Source organism: Panicum virgatum, chromosome 5N (assembly GCF_016808335.1).
Source record: "Panicum virgatum strain AP13 chromosome 5N, P.virgatum_v5, whole genome shotgun sequence".
NCBI classification, from domain to species: domain Eukaryota; kingdom Viridiplantae; phylum Streptophyta; class Magnoliopsida; order Poales; family Poaceae; genus Panicum; species Panicum virgatum.
This window is the reverse complement of record NC_053149.1, coordinates 17,149,680-17,161,199: the sequence shown is the minus strand read 5'-3', so window position 1 is coordinate 17,161,199 and position 11,520 is coordinate 17,149,680. Positions and strand designations below refer to the sequence as shown.

The following is an 11,520-nucleotide window of genomic DNA, read 5'->3' as shown; positions in this document are numbered from 1 at the left end:
ATCCGATCTGGCCACTCTGAGATCTGCCATGCCTCGAGTTCCCGAACTCGAGGCAGACTACACGACGCTTACTCCTTCCAGGACGACCTGTCGTCCTACCAGATCTGCTGACGATCTTATCTCCCAGATAGATTGAATCGGTAGATCCATCACCAAGTGCATCAGGCTCAGCGAGGATGCGCTTTGACACCGCAATGATCTGGATCGGGTCCCCTTCGAACTCCGCAACGCCTCTATGACGTGCTCGGATCAGATCTGAGTGTGATTGTCCGACCCGGCTACCTTAGGTTAGATCCGATCTGACCCAGCTTTGGGAGAGGAACTTGGCTTCCAACACGCCTCGTTCACCCTCCCACCCAACCGCTCTTTGGCGATGGAGCATCACTAGATCTTCGTCGTCTCCGACGACTCCGACACTCGTGAGAACGAGACCAACGAGGAGAAGGCGCAACGACTCCACCGCAACGAGGTCCGCGCCGACATGAGGCGCAACGACGAGGCCATTGATCGGGCCAACCGCGATCTTGAGAATGCCGACCGTTGCAACCCCAGGAACCGGTGCTCACCGATCCGGCCCCGCAACCTTGATGCCGACTTCATCCTCGACTACAACGGCCAAGACGTCTTCGCCACGCCGTCGGCCAACCTTGCCGCGGTGTTCCAGGTGCTCGAGGTCCTCCAGGAGACCCCCGAAATCGTCAAGGCTCACGCCCGTCTGCATGTGGTTGCCACACAAGCCCAGCAGCTGTGCGAGGACAACTCGGCCTACCACGCCCAATTGAGCCACCACTCGACACGACCCCACGTCGACGACGGAGAGGTCAACCAGAACGACCTCCATCTCCGGCTCAACCAACAAGACCTGCGTCAGCGCATCAACAACCATCACCGCCAACATAACACCGCCGAGCGCGAGCGACATCACCAGTATGACGAGGAACACGGCGTCCCCGACGCCGACCACCAGAACCGCGGCCGCCGGGGCTCCAACCATCCACGACGACCCCGCCGCGACTACGAACTCGGCAACGACCCCGACGACTTCTCCGCCTTCTCCAGTCGGCTCCGGGCCATCCAGTGGCCCGCCACCTTCAAGCCTACCGGGAACGAAAAGTACAACGGCGATTCGGACCCCAAGACGTGGCTGTGCACCTACTCCATCGCCGTCCGAGCTGCGCGCGGCGACAACGACATCATGGCTGCCTACTTTCCTGTCATGATGAGTCGCCACGCCCTCCGCTGGATCGAAGCGCTCCCTGTCGGCTCCATCAACAGCTGGCAGGATCTTTGCAACGCCTTCGTCCAGTACTACCAGGCATCCTGCCCGGGTCCCAAAACCAGATGGGATCTGGCCAGCGTCAAATAGCAACCGGACGAGTCCCTCTGCGACTACATCAAGAGGTACTTTGCTAACCGTAATACCATTACGGAAGCTGATGACAGGGGCGTCATCTACCACTTCAACGAAGGCCTCCATAACATCGAACTATGGAGGAAGATGTTCGAGAGCAACCCCAAGACTGTGGGCGACATGATGTTAGTTGTCAACAAGCACGCCGACATGGAAGATGCCGAGCGAGCTCACCGCCGGCACAAGACCTAGAACAACTCCTCCGAGCGTCCCCCTCAGCGGGACAATCGCTCGAAACGCCAATGTGACGATCGCCCACCTCGCCATGGGAAGAAGCACGATCGTGCCGAGTCGTCCAAGAACCAGGACCACAAGCGTGGCCCCGAGAACACCGTCGCCGTCACCGAAAGGTCCCAGTTCCGCTCCACCCTCAACCAAGCGGACCTGGACCGGCTCCTGGACGGCAAGTGTCCTTGGCACAAGGACGCAAACCACACCGCCCGGGAGTGTCGAGCACTCTCCAACGGCGTCGTCAAGGACGACGACCCCAAGCGACCCCGCCGCGATGACTGCGACAGGCCGGGTGGTTCTAGAACCACCCGGGCACGCCCACGGAGGCACAACTCGCCCAGGCGAGATGACGACGAGCAGAGGGAAGATTCCCCAGGGAACTTCTAGGAAGAAGACAGGGCCGTCAACTTCATATATGGCGGCCCCAACAAACCATCATGCCGGCGCAAGCTCAAGTTGGATGATCGCGAAGTCAACCTAGTGTTCAAACACCCGGTTGAATCCCTGCAGTGGTCGGAGACGCTGATCACCTTCGACCGCCGCAACCACTGGGTTCACCTGCCCAGGTTGGGTGCCTACCCCCTCGTGGTCAGCCCGGTGGTGAGCTAGATCCGCTTGGCCAAAGTACTCGTCGACGGTGGCAGCGTACTCGACATCATCTTCTCTAGCACGTTGGAGATAATGGGCTACGACATGACCTCCCTGGTCCCATCCGATCAGGCCTTCTACGGCATCATCCCCAGAGCCGGGTCGACTCTGGTCGGCTAGGCCACTCTGTCGGTCACCTTCGGCACCCGCGACAACTACCGCACCGAGTACGTCAACTTCGAGGTCGCCGAGTTCGAGACCTCCTACCATGCCATCCTGGGAAGACCCTCCCTCGCCAAGTTCATGGCGATCCCCAACCACACGTATCTTCTCCTTAAGATGCCAGCTCCAAAGGGGGTCCTCTCGGTCTATGGAGATCTGCAGACCTCCTACGCATGTGAGGCCAAGAACATCGAGCTCTTCGACACCCTGGAACGATCCAGGAACTCAGTTCTTGTTGCCCAGGCAGCAAAGAACCTTCCGGCGGATCAACAGCAAATCCCCACCAAGGAGTCGACTTTCGAGTCGCAGCTCGCGCCAGCCGTGGTGACCAAGACCATCGTCCTCCGGGACGATGAACCGCACAAGACCGCCGTGATCGGGGCCTGCCTCGACTTGGCATAGGAAGGCGTGCTCACCTCCTTCCTCCGGGAAAATTGGGACATCCTCGCATGGAAGCCATCTGACATGCCCGGAGACCCAAGGGAGGAGGCTGAGCACTCCTTAGATGTGGACAAGAACGCGAAACCCGTCAAGCAACGGCTCCGTCGCTTCGCGCAGGATCGAAAGGAAGCTATTAGGGTAGAAGTAACCCAGCTCCTCGCCGCCGGTTTCATCAGAGAAGTCACACCCAGATTGGCTGGCAAATCCAGTCCATGTAAAAAAGAAAAATAGTGAATGGAGAATGTGTGTTGACTATACCGACCTCAACAAACACTGCCCTAAGGACCCCTTTCCTCTACCACGCATCGATTAGGTCATCGACTCGACGGCCGGATGCGTTCTCCTTTCTTTTCTTGACTATTACTCAGGGTACCACCAAATAGCCCTCAAGGAGTCGGATCAAGAGAAGACGTCCTTCATCACCCCCTTTGGGGCCTACTGCTACAACACCATGATGTTCGGCCTCAAGAATGCTGGTGCCACATACCAGAAGGCCATTTAGAGATGCCTCCAGGGGCAGATCGGTCACAACGCCGAGGCCTATGTCAATGATGTCGTCGTCAAGATAAAACGTAATGATCAGTTCATTACGGACCTCTCCGAGACATTTGAAAATCTCAGGAAATTCAAATGGAAGCTCAACCCAACCAAGTGTGCGTTTGGTGTCCCGTCCGAAAAACTACTCGGCTTCATAGTCAGTAGCCGGGGCATCGAAGCTAACCCCACCAAGGTCAATGCCATCAGGTTCATAAAGCCTCCCAGGAGCAAAAAGGACCTGATGAAGCTCACAGGGTGCATGGCTGCCTTGAGTAGGTTCATAAGCTGACTTGGCGATAGAGGCCTACCCTTCTTCAAACTTCTCCGGAAGTCTGACAAGTTTGAATGGAACGACGATGCTTCCAAAGCATTCCAGGAGCTCCAGGACTTCCTCACCTCGCCACCCGTCCTGACAGCACCATAAGACAGGGAAGTCCTCCTCCTGTACATCGCCGCCACCACCAATGTGGTGAGCACCGTCCTAGTCGTCGAACGTGACGAGTCGGGTCACATCTACAAGGTACAGCGACCCGTCTACAAGGTACGCTACCCTCAAGTGCAGAAGCTGCTGTACGCCATCCTCATCACGTCAAGAAAGCTCCGGCACTACTTCCAGGCCCACAAGATCAAGGTGGTCTCATCGTATCCACTCGGCGACATCCTACACAACAAGGACACCAACGGCCGAGTCGTCAAATGGTCAGTAGAACTCGGTGCATTCTCGATTGAATTCACGCCGCAGTCCACCATCAAGTCTTAGGCGTTGGCTGACTTCGTTGCTGAGTGGACCGAGATCCAAGATCCTTCACCCGACACCAGATCTGAGCACTGGATCATGTACTTCGATGGTGCCCTCAACCGCGATGGTGCAGGCACTGGAATCCTTTTCATCTCCCCGAAAGGTGAACAACTCAAATATGTCCTCCAGTTATTTTTCAAGGCTACCAACAACACTGCTGAGTACGAAGCTCTCATCCACGGTCTCCAGATCACTGTTACACTCGGCATCAAGTGTCTGCTGGCTTATGGCGACTCCAAAGTCGTCATACAACAAGTCAACAAGGACTGGGAGTGCACCAAGGAGAAAATAGATGTCTACTGTAGGGAGATCAGGAAGCTCGAAGCCAAGTTTTACGGTTTGGAGTTCCACCACGTCCCCAGGGACGACAACGTGGCGGCTGATGTTCTATCCAAGCTTGGATCCAAGCGCTCCATCGTACCACCCAGCGTGTTCGTTCAAGCACTCAACAGCCCTACGGTCAAGATGGAAGAGGAGCCTCCTACAAAGCCCGACTTGGTCCCGGCCATGGGGCAGCATGTCCTAGCCCTGAACACCGACTGGCGCTCCCCAATCATCGACTTCATCAAGAACAACAAAAGCTATCCAAAGGGAAAGGAGCATGAGAAGCTTGCTCGCCGGTCAAGCAACTACATCGTCATAGGAACCGAGTTGTCCAGGCACTCGGCTTCCTCAGGAACCCTATGCAAATGTATTACACAGGACGAAGGAGTCTAACTCCTCAGCGATATCCACTCGGGTATCTACGGTAACCATGCGGGTGCCTCCACCCTCGTGGGGAAAGCCTTTTGATCAAGCTTCTACTGGCCCTCGGCCCTGGCCGACGCCCGAGACATCGTCAGGCGATGTCTGACGATGTCCCGAGTGCCAGTTCTTGTCCAAGCAGCAGCACGTCCCGGCTCAGGCCCTGCAGACTATACCGCCTTCTTGGCCATTCGCCTGCTGGGGACTCGACTCGGTGGGACCCCTAAAGACGGCCGTCGGTGGATACAACCATATATTCATGGCGATTGACAAGTTCACAAAATGGATTGAAGTCAAGCCTGTGACAGCCACTACAGCAGCCAAGGCAGCCGAGTTCATCGAGGAGATATCACATCGATTCGGGGTGCCTAACCGGATCATCACAGATCTAGGTACTTTGTTCACGGGCATCGAGTTCTGGGACTACTGCCAAGAAAGCTGCATCGACATCTACTACGCCTCTGTGGCGCACCCCAAGTGCAATGGCCAAGTTGAAAGGGCCAACGACTTGATCCTCCAGGGGCTCAAAGCCAGAATTTTTGATCCGATCGAAAAGTATGGTGCAAAGTGGCTCCAAGAACTACCCAGAGTAGTTTGGGGACTCCGTACACAGAGAAGCCGGGCCACCGGTTATTCGCCATTCTTCATTATGTATGGTTCTGAAGCAGTCTTGCCATCGGACATAGCTTTTGGAGCTCCGCGCATCCAAAACTACGACGAAAACGAAGCCGAAGCGACTCGATGCACCGACATCGACTCGGCAGAGGAGCACCGCCTGACGGCCTCCATTCAGCATGCGAGATATGAGCAGAAGCTCTGGCGCTATCATGATCACAATGTCCACGAGCGCGACTTCAACGTCGGCGACCTGGTTCTGCGACGAATCCAGTTGACCACCGGCGCTCACAAGCTGTCTTCCCCATGGGAAGGCCCCTTTGTAGTCAGTGGGATAGTGGTTCCCGGAACCTACCACCTACAGAGGCCAGACGGTACAGACGTGGGCAACCCATGGAATATCGAGCACCTGCGCCGCTTCTATCCGTAGAAGTGTAGAAAATGCAAAGCTATGTACCTATCCACTCATTTAATAAAGTTTGTTGCATTTTACATGTTGCATTCCACTCATTTTCATTCTTCACCGAGTCGTTTTTAACACACTCGGGGGCTGCGTCTCAGCCACCCGGCCAGCCCCCACTCGGAGTCTGACCAGTCGGACAGGAACAACCCAGTTCGACTTTACTGAACATAGCCGAGTACGTCCAGAAACCTCTCTGTGTCACCCTAACTAACCGCGCACATTGATGATCTGCTCTCAAGCGCTAACAAAAGGGCTCAGAGATCGCTTTCCACCTACTCGGCAAATTCAGAAAAGAACTTGACTGCGGGCATAACTTAACATCAAATAAAATTATAACATTATTTATATAAATATTGTTTTTCGCTGGTCCACTCTGACCAACTCTCCTTGCAGCAAAGTAAACAAACAAAATTCCTGGAGACTAGCAGCCTACAGCTCGGCCACGATGCGCTCGGCGATCTCCAGGACATCGGCGTAGTTGGCCTCCCACTCTAGGTTAGAGCAGTCTTCGGGGACGCCGTCTCCCACCGGACCCAGATCCGCTTCCGGGAGGTGGGTCTTCACTAGACTCAGGGTATGCTGCACGACATCCTTGGCAGCTCCCCTGATGAAGGCTTCCAGTTGGCCGCGGGACGCCTCCAGCCTCTCAGACAGGCTCTTGGCAGCCGCCACGCCCTCGGGCTCGAACGCCCCAAGGAGTGCCTCTAGTGGCCTGCTCAGGCGATCCAGCATCGCCCGGCCCTGTGTTGCCTGTTCCTCCGCTTCTGCAAAAAGAAACCGGCTGGGTCAGCCCAAGCCGGACAAACGATAGAAAGCACATAGCAGTATGATTTCCGGATCGTACCACGCCGAGCCTGCTGCCCAGGTGAAGCTTCTCCTCGGTGGTGGCCTCCCGCGCCTCAGCCACCTCCCAGAGCTTTCTGCAGCTACTCGTTGGCCTTGGTGCATTCCTACAACTCTAAAACAAAAGCAAGTCAGAGACAAAACAGTGCGAAAAGGACTCAGCAGACATCGACCCGACTCCTTACCGCACTTCTCCTTGCGCAGAGCATCCTCGTCCTTCACCTTGTTGGCCTCTAACTGGCGGTCCCGCGCCTCCAGCTCGGCCACCCTGGCCTCGAGCTCTGCCACCCGACCGATGGCGGTGCTCCCCTCGGCCAGCTCCTAGGCGGCCTACTCCGATAGCTCCACCAGAGCCTGAAGAACAACTACGCATTACAAGACAATGCCAGCAAGAACAAGCCGGCTTCACAAATGGAGCGAGGCAGGAGACTCACCTCGACCAGTCCCTGGGCGAGCTTGGCGGACGCCACGAGCTTGCCGGAGACCGTGCCGTCTCCCTCCTCGTCCTCGCCCTTCTCGGTCTCCTCCTTGGCTGGTGGGGTCCCGACCCCCTCGGTGGGTTCGGCCCGGGTCCTCTCTGCCTCGATGGCCGGGACCTCGCGAGCCTCGACCTCAACGCCCGCCGCCCCTTTGTCATGGGGCGAATCTTGCATCACCACGTCCTGGAGAGGAGGGGAGACCCTATTGCTGGCCTCCTCCTCGTCCTCCTCCTGCTTCTTCTCATCTTCTCGGCGGGCGCGGCTCTTCGCCGGACTCGCCCGCGGCAAGGTCAGCATTGCGGCATCTCTGGAGCCGCCCTCGTTGGACGACTCCTCCGCCTTCCTCTTGGCACCGCTGAGCGACGCCCTCCTACACCAACAATAAGGGCACTCAGCACAGCTCCAAAAACAAAAATCAAGCAAGAACAAGGATCAAGATTCAAGAACTTACCCACCGCTGCGACGCAGCGGGAATTTCAGCTTCAGCGCCACGGCCGCCGGAGCCGCAGAGCCGTCGCGCGGGGGTGTCACTTCCCCGCGCAGCTGCCCCAGCACTTGGGCCGCCTCCTTCTCGGCTCGGGGGCTGGCCGATGCCAACCCCACCTCAGCAGTGGCCAGGGGCGCCGATGCCCCCGGACCTTGCTCGTCCCCTTCCGGGTCGAGCTCCTCAGCGTCTGTTGTGCCGCCGCCAACCCCGACTTCGACAGCGGGATCTTCTTGATGGCGTGGCGCATCTTCCTCCTCAGGGCGGCCGACGGCGGCAGCCCTGAGGCTCCAGTGATCTCCACCTCCGGCTCACTCCCCACGGAGGAGTCGAAGGAGAACTCGGCCTCCTTCTCCGCCGGCTGGCGCAGCTCGATGGGAGCGGCGGCATCCTTTCCAGGGTCCCCCTCAGGCAGAGGAGCGGGGGACCAGTACTCCAAGACCTTAGCCTGCAGAAGATCCGAGTTGTGTTACAACCCAACGGGTGCACTCGGACAAACAGAGCAAAAACAGAGGAAACAACTCGGAATGCAAAAAAACAACTCGGAAGATTCAAGAAAGCTTACGGCGTTGGTCGGCCGCTTCAGGCAGTGGGCTTTTCGGCAGCCATTGTCCCGGATCTGCCCCGCCATGATGCGGGCGACCCGGTTCGTGATCTTTTCCCGGGGGACCTTGCGATCTTGCCCCTGGGTTGGGTCCCGATGACCCCAATACTCGAAGGCCGGGTGGAACCTCTCCTGGATCAGCTGTGTGAGCCGCCTGCAGAAGGAGATGGCCACCACGGCCCCCGTCAGACCCTGCGCCGACAAGTCGGCGATCTCCTTGAGGAGGCGCTCTACCTGCGCCATCTCCTCGGTGGTCGGAGGCTCCTCCCAGCACGCCTTGTACTCCGGCGCGTGGCCAGTACGCGCCAAGAGGGAGGGCGCCGGGTTCGCCACCACGAACCATTCCCGCGCCCACCCCTTGTTGGTGTCGCGGAGCTCGAAGTCGGGGTAGATGCTCCCCTGGCGCAGAGAGAAGGTGGCCCCGCCCACGACAGTCCGGCGAATGTTGGACGGGTGCCCTTGAGGTGGTACAGAGCCCGCCACAGATTGAAATTGGGGGCAATCTCCATGTACCCCTCGCAGAGGTGTATGAAGATGGTGATCTGAGCAATGGAGTTGGGCTTGAGATGAGTTACCTCGAGCCCGTAGAAATGAAGAAGCCCGCGGAAAAAGGCCCCCGCGGGCAACGCGAAGCCCTTCTTGTAGAAGGACTTGAACACGACCGTCTGGTTCCTGTCCTCCGACGGAAATTCCTCCCCATAGCAGCACCGCCACTCGGAGATCTACTTCTCCGGGAGGATGCCGCACTCCACTATGTCTTGGATGTCGCTCTCTTGGAGCGAGCACTTCTGCTAGGACGACGATGGCGGTGGGGCCTCTCCTGAGCTACCCGAGGTCGAAGACGCAGACGCGACAGGCGAGGCGGCCATGGCGATGGCGGCGAAGCTCAAGCGAGGGGAGGAAACCACGAGGAAGATGAAAGCCGAGAGCTCTGGAAACTCGCCGAGTTAGCTAAGGCGGCGGAAAGTTCTGGAGCGCTCGTGAACTGGGTGGCCGCTCCGTGCTGCCACCCCTCTTTAAATATTGGAGGCCCCACAACGGGCAGATCCGAAATCAACGGCCGGATCGGATCAGGCCAATGATTTCATGGCGGATGAAGCGAGATAAACGGTAACTTTCTTGTTACTGTTGCCTCTAACAACCCCGCTCCTCTGTCAGCCGCGATAGATCCACACAGAGAAATAACGGTTGGATTTTCACCTTATTGCGAATATGCTCTGAATATTCCTGGGAGCGACCTGGCGTGTCTCCGCGACCCAGCCAGGGCCTCAGGGCCCGGATGCCATGACTACCTGGCGCGTCTCCGTGACTCCGCCAGCGACCTTGCTCGGGGGCTGGGCGCCACCTACGACCCGACGTGTCTCCATGACCCAGCCAGGGCCTCAGAGCCCGGACGCCGTGACTACCCGGCGCGTCTCCGTGACTCTGCCAGCGACCCTTCTCGGGGGCTGGGCGCCACCTACGACCCGGCGTGTCTCTGTGACCTAGCCAGGGCCTCAGGGCCCGGACGCCGTGACTACCCAGCGCGTCTCCGTGACTCCACCAGCGACCCTGCTCGGGGGCTGGGGGCCACCTATGACCCGGCGTGTCTCCGTGACCCAGCCAGGGCCTCAGGGCCCGGACGCCGTGACTACCCTGCGCGTCTCCGTGACTCCGCCAGCGACGCTGTTCGGGGGCTGGGCGCCACCTACGACCCGGCGTGTCTCTGTGACCCAGCCAGGGCCTCAGGGCCCGGACGCCGTGACTACCCGTCACGTCTCTGTGACTCCGTCAGTGACCCTGCTCAGGGGCTGGGCGCCACCTACGACCCGGCGTGTCTCTGTGACTGAGCCAGGGCCTCAGGGCCGGACGCCGTGACTACTCGGTGAGTCTCCATTACTCAGCTAAGGCCTCAGGGCCCAGACATTTGGACTACTCGGAAAGTCTCAGTGACTTAACCCAGAGCTTTAGGGTCGGGGTAACCGAGTCGGGTTCGGTCACCGCGGCAATCTCAAGGTGGATACCCTAGGGGGATCAGTGTAACAAGAACATTGGATGGACGCTCAAGCATACAGACAGACAAGAGTTAAAGATTATTTCTTTAACCCTTGAAAAGCTTCTCCGAAACCTTCCGAGGCTCGGGGGCTACACCCAACGGGTGCGCCCAGGGGCGCATCCCGTTCTAGATCTACAACAACGATAGACATTCTAAATGAGCACCGAAGGACTTCGTTCAGTACGGCAAGGTTCAACTCAGCCCTCCGGCGCTCAGGGGCTTGACGAAGGTAGATCTATGTACCTCCCTACCAAGTGGTGTCCCCGAATCCGTGAGACTACCCTGCTCGGTGACTCGGCTATGACTACTCGGCGTGCAGGACTCGGCTGTGCGCAGATGGAATCCCCAGTGGATTAGGATGAGAGGTTCCAGCTAGAAGCCCGGATAACTAAGGATCATAACCAACCTTTTTCCTTGTAAAACAACCCGAGCATATCATTTCTTGTACCCCTACGGCTCCTAGTCTATATAAAGAAGACATAGGCCGACCCATAGAGAGACTCCTCCTTTTTTGCAGCATTCCACAAACCCAAATACAACCCCGAACACAGGACGTAGGGTATTATGCACATCATGACCCGAACCTATCTAAGTCCCTGCATCTTCGTGTTACCATCGAGCTCTTGGTCCTGAGATCCCCATCCTGAAACTCTACCGCTGGGTACAGCCCTGGTGGACTGGCCGGAATAGCAATCCGACAGCTTCCTTGGTGTCTACGGTAAGCCAAAGGATACACTGGAAGCGCGGCAAGATCTTCAATGTATGAAACAAAGGGTTGTCCTATATCTAGAAAAAAGGGATAAAGAACATCATTACCTAGGTCCTGCATGCTACACTCTTAGTAAGGAAGAGAAGTAAAGTATGTTCGACTGTTTGAACAGCATCAAGGTCCCATCAGGCTACTCTTCGAACATAAAGAGGCTATTGAACCTGAAAGAGAAGAAATTCACACACGTAAAGTCCCATGACTGTTACGTGTTGATGACGCAATTGATTCCAGTTGCACTTAGAGGTATTCTCCTAG

At 57.5% G+C, this 11,520-nt stretch overlaps 1 protein-coding gene across 1 annotated transcript; it reads left to right on the top strand.

The window, feature by feature from the left end:
• Window positions 1–4,265: 4,265 nt before the first annotated feature.
• On the top strand, window positions 4,266–4,946 carry LOC120674615 (uncharacterized protein Mb2253c-like). The gene has a single exon (XM_039955769.1). The coding sequence runs from the start codon at window positions 4,266–4,268 to the stop codon at window positions 4,944–4,946; it is 681 nt and encodes a 226-aa protein (XP_039811703.1).
• Window positions 4,947–11,520: the final 6,574 nt, after the last annotated feature.

Excerpts from the sequence above, each read along its gene's own strand:
- LOC120674615 (XM_039955769.1), top strand. The coding sequence starts at position 4,266 with ATGTACTTCGATGGTGCCCTCAACCGCGATGGTGCAGGCACTGGAATC.